General features: G+C 41.6%; 2 protein-coding genes across 26 annotated transcripts in view; one reads left to right on the top strand and one right to left on the bottom strand.

Annotated features, from left to right (window-relative positions):
* The window catches only part of dock7 (dedicator of cytokinesis 7), a 31,379-nt gene extending 24,875 nt beyond the window's left edge, over positions 1-6,504 (bottom strand). For all 22 annotated transcript variants that reach the window (XM_029001966.1, XM_029001965.1, XM_029001963.1 and 19 more), the window contains exons 1-14: positions 6,380-6,504; positions 4,528-4,630; positions 4,217-4,392; positions 3,956-4,024; positions 3,444-3,573; positions 3,141-3,353; positions 2,838-2,923; positions 2,696-2,762; positions 2,275-2,424; positions 2,070-2,150; positions 1,813-1,975; positions 1,348-1,490; positions 1,107-1,200; positions 674-836 (exon numbers count right to left, since the gene is read on the bottom strand). In XM_029001966.1, coding sequence (XP_028857799.1) covers positions 674-836; positions 1,107-1,200; positions 1,348-1,490; positions 1,813-1,975; positions 2,070-2,150; positions 2,275-2,424; positions 2,696-2,762; positions 2,838-2,923; positions 3,141-3,353; positions 3,444-3,573; positions 3,956-4,024; positions 4,217-4,392; positions 4,528-4,630; positions 6,380-6,417 — 1,676 coding nt within the window. In that variant the 5' untranslated portion in view covers positions 6,418-6,504. The remainder of the gene's footprint in view (positions 1-673; positions 837-1,106; positions 1,201-1,347; positions 1,491-1,812; positions 1,976-2,069; positions 2,151-2,274; positions 2,425-2,695; positions 2,763-2,837; positions 2,924-3,140; positions 3,354-3,443; positions 3,574-3,955; positions 4,025-4,216; positions 4,393-4,527; positions 4,631-6,379) is intronic.
* An 803-nt stretch (positions 6,505-7,307) lies between these two features.
* The window catches only part of atg4c (autophagy related 4C, cysteine peptidase), a 24,033-nt gene continuing 7,167 nt past the window's right edge, over positions 7,308-24,173 (top strand). Inside the window, exons 1-11 of one of the 4 annotated variants that reach the window (XM_029000602.1) lie at positions 7,308-7,516; positions 7,597-7,967; positions 8,223-8,306; positions 8,386-8,619; positions 9,742-10,066; positions 10,166-10,236; positions 12,678-12,832; positions 13,247-13,325; positions 14,099-14,175; positions 14,677-14,796; positions 15,340-15,497. In XM_029000602.1, the coding sequence (XP_028856435.1) occupies positions 7,895-7,967; positions 8,223-8,306; positions 8,386-8,619; positions 9,742-10,066; positions 10,166-10,236; positions 12,678-12,832; positions 13,247-13,325; positions 14,099-14,175; positions 14,677-14,796; positions 15,340-15,497 (1,376 nt within the window). In that variant the 5' untranslated portion in view covers positions 7,308-7,516; positions 7,597-7,894. Of the gene's footprint in view, positions 7,968-8,222; positions 8,307-8,385; positions 8,620-9,741; positions 10,067-10,165; positions 10,237-12,677; positions 12,833-13,246; positions 13,326-14,098; positions 14,176-14,676; positions 14,797-15,339; positions 16,703-24,173 lie in introns of those variants that run through there. The other 3 variants (XM_029000601.1, XM_029000600.1, XM_029000603.1) reach the window with 3 other exon arrangements.

Raw genomic sequence — 24,173 nt, forward strand, 5'->3', positions numbered from 1 at the left:
GAGTGATTTTGGTTCATATCTCAGTAATTGGTATCAAACAAAACACTGCGTAAGTTGATGAACATTCCGGCATTAATACACAATTTAGAGAATGAATTGTATCAGATTGCTACTTTATTTTCAAGCTATAAATAGTTTCAAATGCCAAGATCTTTTGTAGCAAAGGGTGAAACCCCTTTAAATGCATTCACTTGCCAGATGCCTTCACTTTTGGGAAAGTTTCAGAATAGCATCACAGAGTATAAGAAAATTGGCAATTTTGTAATTTTTTTATATCATAATAGTCACAGACAGTCAGGCTGAAGCTGGTTAAAACAGGATCACTGTGTTATCTGTACCAGACAAACACGGTGTTATCTGTACCATGTCAACACAAAAAACTGATAAGGACCTGAGCCCTGGAGACCTTGACTAAAATAGTAGCATAGGCATTTCAGGGGTCAGAGGTTGATAGCAGCAACACATGACTCTACAGCCATATGACGGATGATGCAAATTAACCAAGAACAAGTGTTTTTGTTTTTTTGTTTTAATAAAAAAAAACAAAAAAAAAACAAAAAAAAAAAAAACACAACACTAAAAAGAGACTGTTAAGCAGAACACCCACCTATGGAATCAAAAATGTTTGTGTATATGACTAGGATAATATGAGAATAATGGTCCATGATCTTACCTGTAAGTCGTGTTAGGAACATAGACATCTTTAGCTGGGAACTCCAGAATCTCCTTGGTGGGGCGCACCCTGCTGTCTGGGTAAGGCTTAACCTGGAGAAGCTCTGGGGTCAGACAGTAATGGGGGTTCTCAGGGGCTGGAGAAATGTCGATCTTAAGCTGGGCTGTGGAGGTGAAATAGGAAAGCAAATAGTTCTACTGCTGAACGCAGACAAGAAAAAAAAACTTAATCTTTGGATTGTAAAATTAGAATGACTTCATTTCAAAGCCACTTTTGTTTTCATTTCAAGAACAGATTTATTGTTTGTTGCAACCCGCAATATATGGCCAAAAAAAGTTAGCAAGTAGCATGGACAGTTTTCTGTGCATTTTTTTTTTTAATTCAAGTCAGAGCATACAACATGTATTTTCGAAATGGGTCTGGAAGAGCTCACCTGTTATTGGTCTCAGTCTACGGAGCACAGAAGTAGGCCTCCTCATGTCAGCTAAAAACTTATAAAGATCTTCATCACTAAGTCGATCCCCCTCCTAACACACACACACACACACACACACACACGGAGAAAAAGAATCAAATATAATGGAATATAAGATGAATCCATTTGCATTACATTAAGTTTAAATTATACAGTATAACGTCAATCATATTTGGTGGTGATTTGATTTATCCCTTACTTGTTTGAAGAAGTTGGTGACAGTCAAGGTGGCTGGTCTAAAGCTGGTTAGGTTGCATGATTCATCCCCACTGGTGGTCCTTTCCAGTGTACGCCTGCCAACAATGCTGGAGTTTCGACGCTCGGACCAGGAACCTTTCCTTTCTGTAAAATTTAAATGCAGCTATTAAATGCAGCTAGTAAAATAATCTGTTTAACCAAACAGCGCTGCTCACTATCGATGGCATGAATGTAAATTTCACCAGCCTGTATTACAAAACTAAATATAGATGCATATTGTTTGTCATTGTAGTACAAATGTAGGTTTACCTTTGAATATCATGGCAAAAGCAATTAAATCCCTTAAACCGACAGCTATTCAACCCCTTCACCAGTCAGGTCAACTACCACAATGGAAGGACTATATTTTGTGGGAAACATTGCCTCGGACACACTTTAAGGTGGAAAAAAGGAAAAGTCTGGTAACCTGGAAGCCCCATCTCCAATTCGGTGTCTCTCTCCAGGCTGCCAGCACTGTTCACTATGTTCATCAAGTGGATGGCAGTCCAGGCAAAAGGCATGCGGTATCGACCCAGCCGCTGACAGAACTGATCTGATTGGCTTCGCAGCTTCTCCAGTTTCTCCTTATTCTAAGACAATTACAACCAAACAGTTAAAATGTTTTGTGGCTATTAAAGAGTTCTTTCTTTGTGAAACTGTGGCTTAAATGGTAAAATATCTTACTTTAGCTGCATCAGATTCTTTGAAAACCATATATGGTTCAGCACATTCGCCAATGTCTCCTTGTTGTAACACTTTCTCCAGCTGATGTAAAAGATTGCAATGTACTTTATTGAAGGATCAACAGCAATGAAATGTTGGAATGGCGTAAACATAATTAGACTATTTAACAATAGATATTGTTCTGTGTGTGTGAGTGGTCACTTACCCGAATGACCAGGAAGACATCTTGTGAGGGGTATGTGATAGAGAATATGGCAGATCGGGCTAGAGTGGAGATGGCTGCAGACTGGATATGAGGCTTAAGCATTGCCTTTGTCTGCTCCGAGTTCAAGTCAAAGAAAAAATTCTCAGATATCTGCAAGCAGAAGGAGGGAAAAAAAAAAAAAAAAAAAAAAAAAAAAAAAAAGTTCAAATTGCAACGTTCATTTGTTCGGGTTATTGCTTCCCTCTAGTGTTGGTGGAGAAGCATTAAAACAATGCTCAATTTAATAGTCTTAATAGATTAGACCACTTATCTTGCATATGTAATGTTAACAAGTTACAGTGTCGCTTCAACGTAACGACTTCCATTAAATAGGGCCATTAGTCATAAATCTCAACAGGAAGAGAACAGCAGAAAAGCTCACCTTTTTTTTCTCTTTGACATCATACAAGGCTAAACTTGCAAATATTGGCTCTATTTCAATCTCAAACCTTCAAACAGAAAGGGCACAGGGTCAGCAGAAAGAAGCAGTAAACAGTCCAATGCTTCAACCAGGCTCAGCTTACTTCAACGACAAGCATTTCACAAGCAGCCGCTGGCCAAAATGCTCTTTAGGCACCTCAGGCACACAGTGGCGCTCAATGGGTTCCTCCTGAGAGAAGAAAAATGTTCTTAAAATTGTATATATTTGGCTTGCCAATGACTCAAGGTCTGGTAGATATGTAAATAAGTTCTAAATCTGAAATAAGACCAGCCAGTACTATTTAAAGTACTGCTTGCTAAGTATTTTGGCACACATACAGTAAATGAATAAATTGTCATTCAACAGGAGTAAAGCAATCTAGCTCCGTTCCTTTAGGGTCCAGCACCTCATCGAGGGCCGGGTGCAGGGCGAACAACTCTCTATGCCGGTTCGCCTTCCTCTGATCCTCATTGTGCCTGTCGATCTCCTCATTTGGAGCCCTGTCTAACAAGTGTGGCAACAGGGCATCAGGCTGGGAGTTTTTCAGGTCGAAGATGCTACAAGCCCAGCTGCCCCGTGGTGTGTCGTCAATGGACATGGATCTCCGCTTCAGATCGTCCTAGTATAAAACACACAAGATCGATCAGTTCAGCTGAAATTGTGACAAATGTTTAGTGTATCAGCTGTGATGCTGTTAGCCATGCCTTACCTGATCATCTTGGTAGCTGCTACTGTCGGGCATTTCATCAGACTCAAACACTTGCTTGGGAAGCCCTTTCTGTCTTTCTTTCTGTTTGTCCAGAGTGTTTGGATTAAATCCTGTGCCCAGTTTATGGTACCTGAATGTGCAGAACAAAAAAAAAAAAAAGTGTAAGCCACAGTGCTCTACACTTGAAAAATTCTCATAAAAAAACACAACAAGAACAGGCTCATAAAAAGCACTACAAGAACTCCACACATAAACAATAAGCTGCTTTGTTAGACTAGTGTCTGCAAATGACCAGTCCAATTTTTGGAAGAACAATTTGCCTGAAGAGTCTAAAAAGACAGGTTTCAATGGGTATATGCTTTGGGCAACCCATTCACCATTTATTCCTTATTTTGTCAGGAGAAAAAAAATAAGACACAGAGATAAAATGTGATACAGCAAGAGGTACAATTGACAAAAGTGGGATCAGACAATAGAAAATCAAGGTACAGTTAAAATGTTATTTTTCTTACTTGCGGTTGACTATGGCCCAGTCCTCTGTATAGGACCTTACACAGTCTCTGACATGAGCATCGTTATCGCTACAAATAGAGAGGAAATGAAGTTAATCAAACAATTACAATGAAGTATGTAATACAATAATAAAACAGCATGATTAAGCATGGAACTTAAACTAAAAACACTAATGAACATGTGGACATTCAGCTCGATATTTAAACTGAAAACCAATAGCTTGTCAGAGGCATAAATTCTATTATATAAAATGAGCACACCCTTCCTCAGGCACAGCCTGTCCCATTGTGCGGCATTCACGTGGGACATAGAGCACTTCTATGTCATCAGGAGGGAACTCAATGAGGTCTCTCAATGGCCCTGATTCAATGACAGAAGGGTGTGTGATGAGGTATTCCTCAAAGTCCACTGGCTCCACAGCTTCTGTGAGGGGCACCTGAGGAGTAAATAGACAGAGGCTGGCTATAATACTACAACAATGTGCCACAAGTTACAGTTGTCTAGGATTTTGATTTTCATTTATCAGTCACGCCAGTGGTAACACCGGTTTCCTCCTGGGAGGTTTACTCACAGCGTTGCTGGCAGCGTTGGCACCAACGTTAAGGTTTTTGAGTAGCTGAGGGGAACCTCCATACTGGCCAGCAATCTGCTTTCTCACCTCCGCTGCAACGGTCCTAGAGAAGTGAAGTGACGAGAGCGTAAGAGAAATATTTAACAAGCCATTTTCTTTGCAGCTTAATTTACTTTAACTAACAGGATGCATGTGCTTGAAATAAGAAAAAATATTAAGTCTTGCATCATCGTTACTTTTTTAACTTCAAACAGGCAGCCATAATGAGTAAGGCCAGCACTGCCTTAGAGACAACACTTCAAAAGCATAATCAGGGACAGCCTGCACGGTCCACTCCTCTTAATTAGAGACACAAAGAGCACGTCATCAGTGGCAGCACTCAGTTGGAAAGCGTCTGTGGACCTGCCAGTTCTTCGCAGACCTTTAAATTGGTCACTCATGTCAGAAGTGACATCTTTTTAGAAGCGGTCCGGCAGTGGTTCAGGGAAGTAGTCAGGGGATCTGGCTGATTTGGCTTTTTGTCAGGAACGTGAAGAGAATGGATGGATTTTTAACAGGAAAGCTATTCCAGATAACAGAATGGACTAAAATGAACTAAAGAGACATACTCAATGCAATTGGCACCTGAAGGAAAAATGACAAAGAGGAAACTTTACCGCTTTGGGGAAATCAAACACACACACACACACACGAATAAAAGTTTAACCCTGCAACTAAGGATATGAAAGGAATGTAATTCTAAATAAAGTTCTCAGCCAATGAAGCCATCCATTTTATCACTCATCAACTGATAAACGCCTTCCACTGAACTCAGCCAGTTGCAGAACAAGTACTTTCTATCGCAAGTGAATCTGATCCTGCAATGGCCATGAATAAGCGCTGAAGGAACACTCTGGTTCCACCTGATCCGCAGCACTTCAATGTAACAGGACGTAGGGGGAAAACTGAACACGGTGTGTCAAGAGCCCCCAGTCCCATCCTCAAGGCCGTCAAAGACCAAGGACCTCTCATCCCACAAGATCATGGATGCAATCAGTTGCTATATTCATCAAAATAAAATTAAAAAAACAGGAACTACTGCAAAAGAATGCCAGGACTGAGCCAGGAATATCTAAAGTAGGCGGCACTTCACAAGCAAATAAAGAAAATGACAAGCAAGCTATGGCTCAGAAAAAACCTAAACAACCAGTTCAGACTTCAGCTACCAACTGAGAGGCGGTATAACTCTGCTGATAATGCATATATATATATATATATATGGTCCAATTTACTGCTTACAAAACACAGCAAGGACAGGTCGAGGCTTTAAGCACATATGGATAAAGCAATCCTTTGTTCGTTCGTCCGCTTTGACAGTTTCAAATGTGCTTAAAATGAACAATTTCGCTGCGGTTTAAACGCCAAAGAGAGTTTTATACATGTACAATAGTAACAATAAAGGAACCTCGGTGCCTGGACGTCGGACACCCCACGTCTGTGTTACTGTGCGGGACACCAGCTAGTCCCAGTATGTCATCCTCGTCTGGCGGACAATCCCTCCGAGATCAGGGGGGTAAACACGGGAACCCACCCAGCTCGTGGTTTACACCGCCGGGCTTTACGGCCGGCACCTAGTCCGGTAACAAGGGTTTACGCGGAAGAGCGCTGACCGGGAGCGCAGGGCGGGTCGCCCGGGGCATCTTAGGTTCGGCTAACAGGCTAACTCCTAGCAGGCGAGGCCTTATTTGGGAAGGGTTTCTTCCTGCGGCGGTCGCCGGGGAAAAGGGCTGCGGATATTATTATTCGCCGCGGCGAGTACACGCCGGGCGGCGGGGAACGACGCGAGGGTAGGTTTTTTTTTTTTTACACTTACCTGCTGATTTTCTGGGCGAAGGCGCGGCGTTCAGCCATAGCGGCGGCGGCTGAATCGCTGGAGTCCCCCCACCCTCCAAAAAAAAACCTCAGTCTCCAATCTCCGCTGGCTGCAGCAGAGAGAGAAAAGGCAGGCTGAGGCTGGGGGGTTGCCAGATCTCGCCGGAGAATCTAGTCGCTAGGGAAATCTAACTTTGTTTTTTTTTTTTATTTTGCGCTTTCATTTTAATTCGGAAACAATCAAGGTTTGGCGCGAGATTTCTGTCGCATAAACATTTGCCTTTAATATCGTAAATTGTCAAATATTTATGGAATGCACTGCAAATCCAAAATGTGCAACATGCGTTGGCACTTCAAAATGGACAAAAATCTAGTTAAACTGTTACTAGTAATTAAAAAACTTTACTTCTGACTGAGCTTCAGAATAAACACCATGCATATAAACAATAATGGGCGGTGAAATCACCTAAACAAACCGTGTCTGGCAACACAACAGCGTGTGACAGCCAGCTACCGTAAGGCTTATAAAAAAAGTGCAATAGAGTTTATCATCTTAAAATATTTATTGATATTTATGATGACTACACAATAAACCTCTTAAATGCAACTGTTTGCAATTGTATGGAAACTGTTTAAATGCATCTACAGCAGCAGTTTTGAACTGAGCTCTTTCAACCCCGTAACACCATTGTCTTTCAGGATATGGATTGTCGAGTATGATTCACATCCTGTGCTGTAGGAAAGCTTTTCCTACAATAGGAAAGAGAGGAAGCCATCAGACAAGCAAATGGTGTGAAGTGCATCCGTTTGCGTATATGATATTTTATGGTTATCCTACATTGTAGAGAAATAAATTGTTATACTTTTCAACAAAAAATAATATTAAAGCTAATGTTTATGATTATATATATATATATATATATGCAAATCAGTCAGTCATTGCCTATCATTGATGTTAATTAAAAAAAACATTAAATGTTTATGGTTAATATGTTGATTAAATAGTGGGATTTTAAATCAAGGGGCGCGGCGCGCGTCCAAAAACCACGCCCATTGGTCATACGTGGTGACGTAGGCGCCGGGAGGACGTCTGTCTGGGCTTCCTGAAAATGTAAACAGTGGAGCAGTATTCGGTCCCGTAAGTACGACCGATTAACGCAGGATTTTCCACATATTTCCTAAAGTACCATTTACGCCAGTACCATTTACACATTTCAGTGACTCGACTGCTTCTACTAACTAAAGATCTTCGTGCCTCGTTCTTCCTGGTTTGCGACGTCTGACGGCTGTGTGTCACATTTGCTATTTACAGATAAGTCCACATCCCCGTTTACCGACCGAGGACCCGGTTACACAAATTGCACGGTCGTTCGTCGGCGCGTGACGCTCCCAGGTTTCAAAAGATCCCTGATTTTCACGAGTTAATTTGGTCCGCGACACGTCCGCGCTTGCAGGATTCGCCGCAGGACCTCCCGGTGTTCACAGCAGCTGGGATGGGTGCTCCGCGGCGGCCAACATGGAGAACGGGAACGACGAGGTGGAGAAGCTGAAGTCCAAGTTTGTGTCCGCATGGCACAACGTGAAATACAGTAAGCTCAGGACCAGGCGTCTCCCCGGGTTTTGGTGGCTTGGGGCGAGAAAAAACGGCAAACCAGCAAGATATTCAATATTTTCTTGAAAGGTCATCTTACTTAAATGACTTTGAAGTCTTCTTTTCTTCCCACTATATTCATACATTCCTATTTTTTAAACATATATTATCTGTAGAAATTATATATATGTTTTTTAATGAAAAACCCAACTTTTTTTTTCTTATAAAGCACTCTATTTTTCATCTGTTTCAGGTTGGGCTCTGAAATCTAAAACCTCCTTTAGCAGAAATTCACCGGTTTTCCTACTCGGAAGGTGCTACCATTTTAAAGCTGAAGGTAAACGTGTAAAGAACACGTGTACAAGACGTAATGCCGTATAAGTTGCCTGCATCTGAAATCTGAGTTATCTCCGCAGATGATGAAAACCCCGCCGAGAACCGTAGCATTGAGTCAACAGACGATGAGATTGTCATGGGAAATGTGGAGGAATTCCGGAAAGACTTTGCCTCCCGATTATGGCTGACGTACAGAGAAGACTTTCCGGCGCTCCCGGACTCTGCGCTCACTTCAGATTGTGGATGGGGCTGCACTCTGCGGGCAGGGCAAATGATGCTTGCTCAAGCCTTGATCGTCCACTTTCTGGGCAGAGGTTAGTTTGTGCTGCAGGATAATTCAAAGCTTTTCCCTAATTCATGTCCCCAAGCGTTGCTCTTTGTCTACTGTATGTGGAATATAATCCAGTAATGTCTCAGGCATTTGGCGTCCTCTAACAGCACTTACTGGAGACCGCGAAATGCTTAATGTTCTTGTTTGAACACCAGAATGCTCTTATACCATGTACTGAAACAATGTTTCATACTAACTACAACTAAAACCTAAATACTGTGCAGATCTCTATAAGAGAAAAGTCCAACATTTCTGTACAATGAACAGGACATAACTGGAGAACATCATGCAGGATGCTTGTAAGTGGATATGTTGGATATTTCAAACAGGACACACAAGACAAACATGTGCAAAATGGTCAGTATGTTATCAGGTGCATAAGGCTGGAAATGTTTTGTTGTTGAGTTTATAATTTTTTTTGGTGATGGCAGTGCATTGAGAGCTCTGACTGCTTGGGGGAAGAATGTAGCTTCTTCCATCTTAAATCGAACTTTACTCGAACAGCATTGAGAGCTGTGTTTCTCTACTTAGAATTAGCTGCCTGATAAGCAATAAAATGTGCCACATTCCGAAGTTTTATGTTACCACTTGGAAAACAATATTTAACTGAGCTTTGGTCCTTCGGATGAATATGAAATATGTCATTAAAGAAGTCTTTCTCCATAAAATGACTCATGGTCACTTAAAGTTATTTATTGATCACTTAACTTCTGACACTTTGGAAGGTCATTATGTTAATACCGCTGTCCGTAGGTAGGCCCTTTTACAGTCCTGTCCACTCCTACCTCCACCATCACTGGTTCCCACCCTGTTTGTAAGGTGAAATTGTCTTTAAAATGAATTATTGGCGATACTGAATACTATAATTGGACTTTTGTTCGAGAAAGATGACCTCTTTCATTTTCATTAAAATCTTAACCATTTCAGGAGATTTGATGCAGCTTAAAGTACATTTTATTTCTTAAAGGGTCACTTTTAGCTTGTCCACTTTCAACTTCAGATGTGAGTTTCGGAAGTCTTGCTTCTTACTTATGGCAACAAAAATGTGTCATTATAATATGTTTATTTGCAGTTATTTTTATTTTTTGATCAAAATATGTTTCAGACTGGGCATGGTCCAAGGCACTGACCCTGCAGAGCCTGGATGCTGAAACCTGGACCAGCATGGCAGCACGCAAACTGGTGGCTACATTGGAGGTCTCTCTGCAGGGGGAGAGGCCTGTGGCACCCTTGCCTTTTTATGAGGCCCAGGGAGGGGCAGATGAAGCACACAGCCACCTGAAAGAGGTGTATCACCGAACTGTGGTGTCCTGGTTTGGGGATGGGCCTGATGCCCTGCTTGGTGTGCAGCGGCTGGTGGAAATGGGGAGAATATTTGGGAAACGGGCAGGAGACTGGTATGGTCCTGCATTGGTCGCACATATTTTAAGGTGGGTCTTATGCTTCATTAATTAAATGAATTTCCATAATTGTACATTTTGAAAGAACATATATTTAGTTTGAATGCAAGCTTTCCTTTCTTCCTTTAGAAAAGCAGTAGATGAAGCAACGATTCCTGAGCTGGAAGGCGTAGCTGTTTATGTAGCACAGGACTGCACTGGTAAGAAATGCCATATTTTTCACCATTGATATTGATCTATTGTAATTGATATTGGTATGATGAAGTAATGTATCATGATTAATCCTACGTTTATACATTTTCTTATGATAATTAACATTCTAATGACAATTGATAAAAATAGGTATGAATAAATAGTATGACCCTAATTGTAATTTGTAGAGGTTAATCAGTATTTAGTGTCTAAGGAGGAAGCACCACTAGATGAAGTTGCATGATTGTGACCATGCAAAAGAGTTGCTTGTTGAACAGGGTAAAAAAACAATGGATTTTATGTTGCTCACTATATCGCTATATTATGAAAAAAATTATATTTCATGCCAAAAAAGGAAGCATATCTATTATTGACATTGAGAAACATAATAGCACAGCACACGGTGCACACAACAAAATGTGTCCTCTGTTTTTAGCTCATCACTAGTGTTGTAGTCAAGACCTCCTAAACGGAGACCAAGACATTGCAGACACCAGAGGGTATCAAAACCAAGACACTGCCCAGACATGAGGGTATCGAGACTGAGACAAAGAAAAACTAAGGCGAGACCAAGACCAAAGCTGGTCGAAACCGAGACCAAGATCGAAAACAGTCTGGGGCTAGAATCGACATCACATTACTCAGATCAACTGTAGAGTAAAAAAGTTTTGTTGTGCAGTGCCATTATGTCATCTTTTCAATTATTTTTTCCATATTTCTCTCGTTTGAAATCTCCCACATTTGTAATAGTTACAAAACCTGATGGAAAATAATATTCTCAGCAATCTTCTCCTAGAACCATTTTATCAGACCTTATCAAGGGAAAGCGATGGGATGTAGCAGAGAGATGTTCATATCAAGGCTCTTATACCAGGAACAGAGGTCTTGGGTGTGCTATCAATATGGTTATGTAATTATCCTTTGCTTTGAATTGAAGACAATAGACATTTGGCTCTCAAACTCTTAAATACATTTTTGAGAAAATTTGTCCAATTAACATTAGTAAGACAGTTCTGGTTCAATAATCTACAGTTAGTGACTTAATAAACGGTAGTTTACTGAGCCCCCAAAGAACCATGAACTGGAAAAAATTTATTTTAAAATTAATTAATTACATTAATTTTAAACACTTCATGATGGAGAGTTTATTTTCTTTTTTTTTTCAAGTTAATTTTCATTTTGGAATGTCATATAATGATGAAATTATGGCTGCTCTTTCACATAGACATGAGATTCTAATCAGCTGGAATCATTTTCTGCACATACCGAAAAATAACAGGCTCAGCTGACGGAAGGACTACACAGAACAATTACAAGGTCCAGTGAACATTTCACAGGAGACAGTACTTCTCAAAAGGACCTAATTATATTTGGCACATTGATTCATATGACAAGTTAGGACCTTTTGGTGTGTGTATTAATGGGTGTATCGACGGCTTCTCATGAAAAATAATTTGTCTGAATTCCTACAAAACAACTGTCCTAAACTTATGTACAATGGTACATAAACTTGTGTGCACAAGATAATTTCATGGTACTTAAGTGGCTGTGTAGTGGTGATCTAGCTGCTTTCAAAACACAAAATATCTCCCCCTGAACAAATGACTGTACTATGCGTGCATACACGACGTTCTTTGTCAGAATTAAGGAGTTTTTTTTTCTCATAGTAACAAGAGGATTATCAGCGATTATCAGGTGCCGTTCAGCCGCTCAGCACCCCACCGTCTCCTCGATCTGCAGCCAGCAGCGGGCACACCTCACTAATAGGCAAAAGAAAACTGCGTTTGCATGCAAAAACTGGTTGCATATAAATTTAGGCATAAAATAATGATACTTTTCTGTGAGGATGCACTGTTTTCTCTTTTTTTCACCCTCATCCCAAAAAGATCACTATGTCCGAGACCAAATAGTGTTGAGATCAAGACCACAGAAAATTGGTCTAGAAACCAAGACCAGTCTTGAGAACTACAGCACAATATTGCTGTATATCACCCTTAGTGAGCAGTTGGCAGCCATGAAAGGTGCCTGGGGAGCAGTGTGTGGGTACAGTATCTTCCTCAAGGTGACCTCAGTGGCACTTTGGCAGCAACCTTCTGATTACGGTTTTGCTTCCACCACTGCCCTTCAATTGATAATATAATGTATCAATTAGTAATAAATCTATTGACTACATGCAGGAATTACATAAATCAATCATTATTGAAATTATCATTTTGAGCATTGTGAAAGGACAGGATTTGAAGGGTATTTATTATAATTTCTGATAAATGTCAATTCAGTTTAGTTTTTATTTTTGTTATTTTTCTATATTTGGTTATGTTCTGTCTGTATTGTTATTGGTTTGTGTACTTTTACCAATATGACTTCTACAGTGACACATGCAGACCAAGAGGGAGACAAACAGACTGATAACCCATGGCCGACCTCTCTGGTATTGATTTTCTCACAGTGTACAGTGCAGATGTTATTGACAGCCATATGGCTCGACAAAGGGCACAGGGACCAGATGCAGACTTTCCCATGAATTGCAGGGCCGTCATCATCCTCATTCCTATCCGTCTTGGTGGTGAGAAGATCAACCCAGACTACTTCAACTTTGTCAAGGTAAATGTCTAAACTTTCATGGTACCATAGGCACCCAAAATCTAATGAATAAAACCATATTGTGTATATTGTGCCCTACTGTGCAATGTATTGTATTATGTTTTATTGTGTTGCTTGACAGACACCAAGGGCCAGTTCAAAACTTCTTGTGTGTGTGCTATCAATTCTGACTCTGGCAGGAACAGAGTACACATTATATATAGAGGTTATAGAGATTTCTATCCTTGTTCATGAAGGAATATAAACAGTTATGTATAAAAAGTTATTTATTCAGCAGTTGTTTGCTTTTCTTGTTTTATATTGAATTGAAATGGAGAGCACTTTTAAAGAACATGCAGACCAACATATTAGCTGCTTTTAAGTGTGAAAGCCCTAATGCTCTTGTGTAAATGGCATGGTTTGAAACCTTTGCAGGGCATACTGAGTGTCGAGTACTGCATTGGGATCATTGGGGGGAAGCCTAAACAGGCCTACTACTTTGTTGGATTTCAAGGTTAGTGCTCCCAGTGCCCTAGTAGAGTAGTTCATTTGGCATAATTCTTCATTTTTTAAAGAAGACAATGTAAGGTAATGTATTCCACTCGTTGGGGAGGGGAGGGTTTCAACAGTGCTTTTTACACCATCTCTTTTTATCCGTTTTATTTTCTTGGACCCATCAAAATGGCTCTCATTCATCACATGTGGGCCGCCCATGCTATGTAATTGATTTCCATACGAGAGGCATGCATAAAATTTCATCTGCAGGCCCCCCAAAAAAGTGGCCTGCTCTCCATCACCCTCACAGGGCAGCGGGAACCTTCAGTTGTACATCTTGGCAGTCAATATTTACCCATTTACATTTTACCAATTTGAAGCACAGTGCCGGATGATAGCTAAATGACAAGCAATACATTCTCCCTGCCAGGCGGCACCTTGCCCTGGCATTCATCATATGTAAATAGGGGGAATATAATTGCGTGTTTGTAAAAGTAATTTCCCACCACCAAAATTAAATGACAGCCTCCTTTTTGCGACATAAAGAATGTGCTTACACAACCAGATTTGATTTTGTGGGGAATTTAATCCATCCTTGTGCGATGGTGGGTAAGGAATGAAGGGTACTGCGGGGGGGGGGGGTTGTCTGAAGAAAAAAAATGCTCAGTGTGAACATCTAAGCGAGAGGAAGTGGGCTCTGTGACTTTGAGCTGCTCTGCATAGAAATTGGGAGCATATGCATTCTAATAATGTTTTTTTCTGAATAACTTGTCTTTTGTTTTGTCCTTGCAGATGACAGCTTGATTTACATGGATCCTCATTACTGTCAGTCTTTTGTGGACGTCAGCAAAAGTGATTTTCCTCTCCAGGTAATGTGAAATTACAAAGAGCTGACCGTGTTACAGCAATGGGAATTTAATAGTGTCTGTTAGTACTTAAGGGCATGAATCTTAAAGCAGCCCCCCTACTCAATTATGGGATGCAACTGAGCCTGATTTACTCTTTGCTCTCCCATGTGAGAGCCTGTGTCAGTGTGGAGGGAGTTAAAATATATACACGAATAACTCATCCCTGCTTGTACCCACCTGTTATATATCAGACACACATATCTTATCTTCAGACACATTCAACATATCATATCTTCAGTGTCTCTGTGTTGTGTGTGGTATGTGCTACTTGTTTAGATTCATCCTGGAGTTTATATTTTGCTTAAATTTTAAATATTGACCATTTTCACCATATTTGTTTTCATGTATGAATTAATGAATGACTGATACCTATAACATATGTAGTGCAATGAGTATTATGTGAATAATGGCACTGTACAGGGAATATAATGCTAATAACTGTATTTATAAAAACTCTTTTAGTCATTTCATTGCCCATCGCCAAAGAAGATGCCTTTCAACAAAATGGACCCCAGCTGCACAATAGGCTTCTACTCCAAAAGTGTCCAAGACTATGATAGAATTAGCAAAGAGCTGTCAAAGGTAAGTGAGGAGAGTAGGGGAGACAGAAATGTCCAGGTGGTAGTAGCCTAGTGGGTAACACACTCGCCTATGAACTAGAAGACCCGGGTTCAAATCCCGCTTACTACCATTGTGTCCCTGAGCAAGACACTTAACCCAAAGTTGCTCCAGGGGGACTGTCCCTGTAACTACTGATTGTAAGTCGCTCTGGATAAGGGCGTCTGATAAATGCTGTAAATGTAATGTAAATGTAGGTGGCAGAAAGTAGTGTTCAGTAATACTGCAGTGATAATGCTGGCCAGCAGGTGGCAGCATTGAGCTGTGAATCCCACAGTCATCAATCCCCCCACCCCCGTGCTTCTGTCTCTGATCACCACTGTGGATACCATGCTCACCACCAACATAAGTCAAAAAGGAATAATTCCAGCGAAATAAATGTAACTTTTTTTTTTTATTTAGGTGGTTGAATTCATAAGTCTAAGGATTTTTATGTGGTCGCATTGTTAATAATCAGTGCACTGTAGTTTTTTCTTTTCATCATTTCTGTGTTTTCATGTGCAACAGATACTAAAGCCCTCGGAGAAGGAAAAGTACCCTGCCTTTACCTTCATGAACGGCCATGGGCGGGACTACGATCTCAGCGGCCCGGCTGAGAAGAGGGAGTGGCCCTTTATCAGGGATACACGCCGTGCAGGGGCCACAGCCGGCGATTTTGTGCTGCTGTGAGTCACTGTGAGAGAAACTCTTCACACACCTTACTCACACTTTCACACAGATTTTCAGGACTGACTTACCCCGCTCTGAAATTCGACAGTTCGATTTAAATAGTTGGTTGCTATGGATTCTATGGACTAATTGTGAACTACGTGGGCTTTTGTGTTTTAAAACGGCTGATTTCTGTGCTGTATTTTAATGCAAGACTTTTATAGGCAGTTGGTGGAGTCTTATTGTTCTTTTAGTTAAGTGAGATGGATGGGTGTCAGTACAAAAAGCAAAGTGCTCTGCCAAAATAAAAAAGAAAAAGACACTTGCTGCTAGTTAAATGCATTTGACAGTGGATAGACTGTAATGTAGAAACACTGCCGGGGCCAAGCTGAATTCAATTGGCAGCAAATGTAGTGCCAATTCCTCGGGTTGCACTTAACAAGTACAGAACTGCTAAGATCTGTGTTGATTAGTAAGTTCAGCCTGCACTGAAACTGTACAACTGCTGCCAATGTGTACATTTTTTGTGTCTGGATTCATTTTTAGTGTGACGTTAATTGGTTTTTTAGAAAACAACCTTCTGCTATTCTCAAATTTTCTGGACTTTAACCACAGTAATATTTTAGTTATTAATTGCTGTTATTAACAAAGTTCATTTGACTTTGCTAAAATGATTTAGCATTTTAAGTCATTATGTCCAAACCATGTATCTCACTTTCTAAAGAAAATATTTATAGTGATGCAGGGCAAAATTTTAATGGTACTAATTAAGACAAGCATGACTTCTGTTTTTTTTCCCCCCAAAATTAACACACATACACAAGAAAGAGCTAATTTGCTAATTAACTGCAAAAGGACAAACAGCAGCACTTCCTTGTTCTCGCACTGATGAAGTTCTGTTAACTTGTCAAGGTGTAAGCACTGGTGTCTGTGCTGTTAATGTGGTTTATGTCACTGAATGTGTGTATGTGTGTGTTTGTGTGTGTGTGTGTGTGTGTGTGTGTGTGTGTGAGACTACATTTATTGTTCATTGCCAGGGTTCTAGCTCAGTAATACACCATTCATTTTTTAAATTCTATGATCAAAAGGATGTCACTAATGACCCAGCATTATTATATATTTAAACAATATTAACTTTTTAAATGTTGTCAAAGTTAGTCTTGTTGGGGTTTTTACAGTGAAGAACAATAAAAAAATGATCTATATATTTTTAAAGGAAAAATGTTTTGAGTGTATGTGTCTTCTGAGGTTTCTCACGCTGTAGTGTTAAGTGCCCATCATTTTTCCATAGGCTATTAGGACAGGAAGTTGAGACAGTTGCTCCTTGTTCCACTGACAGTGGAACGGGGTCAGCGTTGTCATGGGTAATGCCTATGTTGCTGCAGCGTTCAAACAATGTCTGGTTATTTTCATATTAAATACAAATTTTTGTAATAGGAGCAGAGTGTCTGACTGGAAGCATCATTGGCGGGAGACTGAGAACAAGCTTCCTCTCTGTGATGAGGACTGTTCTCCGCACGAGAAAGGAAGTTTCTGTTCTTCTGTGGAGTCCCTGACAATGCCGTGATTTAGCAGCGTTTTCCAGGCCTCGCGTCTGATCGGTAAATTCATACGGGGCTGTTTTTAGGATGCGCGGGTGCAGAAGGGGGTGGGTGGGGGTGCATGGCACATTAAGAATGCAGTAACATGCCAACGTTTATGTCAGCGCCACATGAAAGGACGTTTGTGCCGTGGGGTAGTGGGGGGTGAAGCCGTGTTCATCCCGTATTTACAAGGCTCCCCTATGAATATTTGATTAATGAGCCATGGCCCTGAGGGGAGGAAAAGCGCTGCGAAAGAGCAGCGGCTGTGCTGCACCGGCCCCCCTCCCCGACACCATGTTAAGCACAGCTGCCAATAGCCGCATTGATGGGGCCAGATTCCTGCAAATCTAATCAAATCCCAGCAAAAATTCCAGCGATGAAAGGGAAGTGGCCTGTGAGAGAGGCATCTTTCTGTCCACTGTTTGGACAGTTCTGCTCTTTTTCTGCACCTCCTTTGTATGTGCGGGTCATGCAGAGGAAATGGGATGTGACAGCTTAGGAGCATGATCCTGGCGGCGCCGGCAGAAGATGCTGCCATCAAGAACACAGATCTCGAACCAGGCTTTGCCCTCCATAATCTAATGACAGAAAATTGTTTTTGAGAAGGAAATTGGAAGAATGTGGGGAGACTAAGTTTGTCCCTGATCATAGAATACTGTTGTAACACGAAACCTTTCATGACAGTCCCATTCTGCAAATGATACAAGTGTAACTGAGTGATTAATTAGAACAGAAAAAATTATGATATGCTCTTTCCAACCATCATGAAATTTCTTTCAGAAGACAGGGTTATACCTCAAGTTCAGTTTTGGCAATCTGTTCCAATGAGCTTTGAAGCTACTATTCAACTTTTGTTTTCCATCACTGTTCATTTTAATGTTAGTTTTAATGTATTATCTGGCTCCTACTGTTCTATAGATATTGTACCCCTCATAAGAGGGGTACAGAAGTGCCTGGATATATTTTACAAGCATCTGGGGGCACAGGCTATGTCAACATGGTGTGAAAGCAGTCATCTCTACACCCCGGATGTGTGTGGTGCAATCCTTCGACCACCCCTCGCTGATGGAAGCTCGTTCGAAACAGTTGCATTTATAATGCAGAGAGCCTCTCAATTAGTGGAGGCCACCTCGCACCCACTCTGTCTAGTATGGCCAGGGGGCATGATGGATAACGCAGGGCATGTACCGGGGAATTAAACCTGGCCTGGTCCCTGTTACCGGAGCAGGGATCTGTAAGTCACAAACTCGCAGGTTCCCAGTCTCCACTTACCACTTGATACCATTACTCAAGCCAGGGTGTTGAACATCAGTGTCTGATTTAAACAGTAAACTGGTGTGTGTGTGTGTGTGTGTGTGTGTGTGTGTGTGTGTGTGTGTTACACTGTCACTGCTCCTGCTGAATGTTTCTGGCACTACTGAGAGTGCTGAAGGAGTCACCCCACTTTGAAATCTCATCCTGGCACAAACTAGTTTATTTGTAGCCGACGACAGAATGTAAGTAGCAAACACGTATGCATACAGTACATACGTCTGGGGCTGAGGAACGTCTGCACTTGCAAACATACTTACTTGCTAACACGTGTGGCATCTTCTGTCCTCAGCTATTTAATGCTCCGTCCTTACGAATTTCAGCCTTAACATTTTTTTTCCTTAGAAATTGTATTTTACCAGCTTTTTGATATGTGTTATTATTAAAAATGACATATAGGATCTGATGACCACTCTTTTGCATTATTAAAAAACAAATACGAATTAAGTGAAAAGGGGGTGTGGAAAGGCTTGTGTCAATATGGAAGGATCCGATGATCCATGCCCAACATAATCTGAGATAAACAGGTTTGCTGAATTATGACCCATGGATTTGAAAAAATGTTGGAACCCTTCATATATTTTGTGATGTCACTGAAAGCAAATAAATAAACAGGTGAAGGCCTTTGCTGTTGTTTGCAAACCCCCGCCCACTGTGACAACATGGTGGGCCCTGAAGTTAACATTTGGATAACAGATGTATGTGCCTGTTCCCATTTCCTCTCAGTGACAGGAAATCTTGCTGGCGTTCCTCTACAGCTCCCAGGCGGTGCAGGGAAGCAAGGGCTTCCTCATTCCCCTCTCCTCTCAGGCATGGCCGACCCTCTGTCATGTTTTACTAACCAAATACATCCAGCAGCAACACACGGGTGGGCCTGAAGGCGCAGGATATTACCTGCTGTTGGGCTGTCGAGTCAGCTCTGTGTGCTCTCGTGTCGAAATGGGACAGGGCCAGTGGAGGAGGGGGTTGGTGTGTCATGTGCACAAACACACACACACACACACACACACATTGGTTGACTTTACCTTGGTCCTCACCGACACAATATATTGAGCCAACTTATATTTTCGCTAACTGTTAAATGTACATTTTTATTTCTGAGTGATCAGTGTCAATTCTAATTAGTGTGATATCTGCAACTGTTATTCCACCTGACATCTCATTTCAGACAGTGACATCTAGTGGTGCTTCCTTACACAACACTGAAGTTGATTGTGCTGAGCAGTTTCATTCATTTATTTATGCTGATAGTCATTGATAATCATCAGGAACTCTTTCAGATGTCTAAAACAGAACATTTTTATTAATTCATTTAGTTGACTGTCTAAGCCAAGCTTAATTTATTTAGGATCGGTCATTAATAAGTGTGTTTTTTAGAGCTATAATAGAAGTAGCAGTATGTGTTAGAATGGGGTTCTGCCCATGTATTTGTGGGTTCTGTCGTTGGCCTGTGCATCATTACCTCCCATGCAAGCAGAATCCATGGTGAGTTTGGGCCTTTATCACATGTGAAATGATTTGGGTCTGGATAGGGGACATCTTTTCCTTGGACTGTAAAGATTCATATATATAAAGATATATATACTCACGTCTCTCCTACATCTCCTCTGGGCAAGTCATACCTCGGCCTCTTACCCTATAACTGCAGGCTTTATGTAACGAACCAAGGCCCAATAAAACCCTGGGTAATTAACAGGGATTCTGCTATAATTGCACTGGTGAATCAGCTTAATCAGTGCCCGTGTTAAAAAGAATAAACCTGATGTTACAATCTAACCCTTTTTAATTATGCCCGAAATTACAATGATAAAAAATTATATTCCTCATCGTTGCCTGTGCTTTTAGTGGACCATCGTCATAGATAAATATTAAGCAAATAACAGCGTGAAAAGATGGAGAAGTATAACATGGTGGGTGTCCCTGTTGTCTGTTCATGTGTGGTGTCGTTTATGCATATATGAAATTTACAGATCATTTTTGCTTTCAAAACACAGTAGAAAGGCATAATCTTTAAACAGAATAGCATGTACAGTGCACTAGAAATAGTATCCAGCAACTAGATAGATAAAAGCACATTAATCTGTTAATGACCCATTAGTCTGCCGCACAGCTGAAATATAGGCCTTCTCAACACATATACCTAATATACTAAAAAAGGCCATTTAAAATGATGAAACGGATTGTGTGAACACATTCATTTTCAGTACTAAAAATATAGTTTTAAGCAGGTCCAGGGCCCTTTTCTCATATGCAATGCATAATGGATTCCCGTCTAATCTATTATGGCCGTATTCTTCACCTTGCCTACGGTTTGTCCTGCTTAAATGAAGTTTAAATAAAGCACAACCGAGGGTGTCCAAGGTCAATTATGAAAGTCGGCCCACATTTGGTGCTGGTGCGCCGTGCTTAGTTAACTGCGGGACGTGTCAGTCACAGGCCAAGTATTTCATATGTATGTGTCTGCCATGGCAGGCGAAGGTTAAAGCGATCCAACATCTCACTGTGTACATGCATGGATGTTGATTATTTTTCCACCCGATTGGCACGTAAGGTCGCCACTGGCTCTGACAGGCCGACAGCCCTGGTTCCCCCGTCTATCAGTTCATTTGTCAGCTTCTGAGAATATCTCTTTATGCGCACAGAATATGTTAGGACGGAGGTAAAGTCGTGTCATCCACCGGTAGCGGGGTGGTGTGCCGGAGTTGACACACTTGGCCCTTTGTCTTGAAGCCAGCTTGATTTAGTGGCCATTTCCTAATGCATACAATTATGTATTCATTTAAGCAATAATAAGAGCCGGGGGCCATGCATGCGGAGAAAAAACAAACTGCCCCGCTTCTCACGCCCGCTTTAATTAAACGCCAGAGTTTTTGTCAAATTTATTGATCCGTTTTTGTGACGAGGGGACTGATGGATGGCACGGGAGGGGACATTTCCAGGGCAGCTGTGTAATGTGTGCTGAGGGAACGGGCGATAGGACGCGCTGGAGGATAAATACGCCTCGTTGTTGGTGGAAAGATGCTGCTGGATCAGGAAAGGGTGAAAATGAGTTGACGGGGTTTTCGGGGAGGGAAGAGTCCGGTGAAAGCGGGGGGGGGGTTGCCTGATGTCTAGAAGCAAGAAGCCCAGTGTTTTCCTCCATGTCCACTCCACCCCTCCTCGCTCCACTTCCAGCTATGTACAGATGGGTCTTTGACAGGCCTACAGCTGTTCTCCTAATTGTTCATTAAGTGTTCTATTGATTCCCTGATTCCAAGTACATGTGTCTTTCAGCCTGCTTCTGGAATAAAGTGGCAGGCACACACACACCCAGGGCCGAGATGACAGAACCGGCTGAAGCCGAAAATGTGAGCTGCCACTTCCAATAGAGCCGGCTGCTCTCTGAGTGGCCCCACAGGCCCCCGGCTGGAGCTCTGTAATAGCTGGCTAGCTTGTATTTTCTAAACTTTTAGCATCAATCAATTAAAGTGGCGGCAGCAGCATGAAGAAATGTTTAATTCCTTGTTAAGAACACAGGCCCAGATTGCACCTGGCTGATAACAAGGCTTCCGAGAGTCTATCAGTGCCTGATATCCTCGCTGATTACCCAGGCTTGCCATATGTACGGCGCCGCTCCTCTTCAGACAGAAAGGAGGAGAGGAAGAGGACAGGGGGCGAGAGGAGATTTCATTTGGCTCCGCCATTGACTCGGGGGGGGGGGGGGTATTTTTTAACAGACAAGATCATCTCCGATTTTGCATTATGGCAGTCAGCCTGTGCTCCTCGTCAGCTGATCCAGATTTAATCTGCCGGCAGGAGGCCAGAGCCGGGGGCATAAATCTCCCACCTAACAAATAGACCAAGATAAAACAGTAAAAGTTCTTTAAATTCTCGTAACGGGCAGATTTATCCATCTGAGCCGTACGCGCTCAGTCAATGCCCAGCACCAATCCTGGTGACAGACTCTTGTATTTCATCCGTGTGGATAAAAAATGCAGAGCACATGATTGAGATAAAAAAAGGCATGATCTTTGCCTGTGCATGCAGTGCACGTATTTCTGCAACTTTCCCCGCCCGCTGCCGAACCCATTAGGATTATTGCCACGGCTGCAATGGGAAGAGATTGTATTGTAAATCTGGTCCACGGTAAGAATGAAAAATTGCACGGACACGCGGTAACCATTCGCTTTTTACTTCAGCTCACAATTTGGCTTTCAAATTGGACTGAGCGCTTCAGTGAGTCAAGTCTCATAGTCCGGGCCTGGTGGTCTCTGTCTGTGTCGGAAGAGAGGACTCTGTATTGTGGACTGAAGTGATAATGTTCTCTGTAAAACACAATCACTCACCCCCGCCTCCTCTTTAGGTAAGTCTCCCAGACCCCAATCAATACGGCATGGCTTGGTGACTTATCATCCAGCGCTGGACACAGTGTGTGTCCATGTGAGGGTGTCTTTGCGTCGCACATTGGGGGCGGCATTTTAAATGCAAGAAACGGAGGTCAGAGAGAGCAATTGTCACGCTGGTATAACTTAATGAATGTTGTGTGGGCCAAAGGCAGGTAAAAGTATTAGATTCATTCTTACCAAAAAATAGAAATGAACAATTATGAATAATGATGCTGTATTTGAGATTAATATTTAAAAATCATTGTATGCATGTAATGTTTTTGATTTAAGTTAAATGTTACTGTATATAACCTAGCCACCTTAAAATATATAATACATTTTATTTGCCTTATAATTTCTTGAAAGTTCCCACTATATTTATGTTGGTCATGAGCACATATAGGAGCACAATTCCCAGAAGCAGGTTCCTGATTGGGGTTGTTCATATGAAGACCGGTGTCTTGTGCTGCCCTACACACACACACACACACACACACACACGTGCAGTTTGCAGGATTCACAGAATGAAATGCGGTTGTGAACCATCATTCGCTGCCCTTGCTTGCCTCTGCAGTTTTGTGGCAGTACTTACAAGGTCCTTTGATTTTTAGCAGTTTCATGGCCTTTGGAACAGTAAAGAATTTAACGAACTTGAGATAACTTTTCGTTAAATGATGTGCTGACGTGTGTGTGTAATATGTTGTGCATTAACTGTACCTAACTGTACATTTACATAGTAAATCTGTTCCACAATACTAAGATGTTCCTTCACTAGCATTAAAGAACAATTTCATACTGTTCATACACAAAATATAATCATGTAAAATACAACATTTTTAAAAAATCTGCAATGCAGTACAAACACATGTGCACCGCATATTATTGACAGGTCTTAATTTGCAATAACAAGCAACCCCACCCCCACCCCTAAATATCAGCAAATCTATCGATTGGAGGTGTGTAAGCAAGCATGTCAAATTGTACCGACCTACTGAAAGAAAGGAACATATTACCAGCTTGATGATCATATATAGCATGCTTGTTAATGCAGACAGCGGAAGGCCGAGTTTCCCTCGCGTGAGCAGTTGGCCAATATGTTGGCTAATATACGGAATGGCGGAAAGAAAAGGGGGGCTGATTAGACGTGATCCTGGACCAGGGAGCCGGTGCTGCTGTTTACAAACACTTCAGTTTCCGGAATAAAAAAGGTTAGAGGGGTGTATGGGTTGTCTTTAACCTTGATGATGTTTCCAGTGAGGCAGCATAATGGGGCTCTAATTGCTTTGGTGAGGAGAACATGTTGACATTTCCTTTTGTGCTCAGACTGCCGGTGTTTTAACCATTATGCTAATTCAACCATTATATATCCAGGGGTATTTATGGGCCTGACACAAGTGATGTTGCAGGTAAAGGGCTGTGAAACGGTCTGTAAACA

This window comes from Denticeps clupeoides, chromosome 13, assembly GCF_900700375.1.
Source record: "Denticeps clupeoides chromosome 13, fDenClu1.1, whole genome shotgun sequence".
NCBI classification, from domain to species: domain Eukaryota; kingdom Metazoa; phylum Chordata; class Actinopteri; order Clupeiformes; family Denticipitidae; genus Denticeps; species Denticeps clupeoides.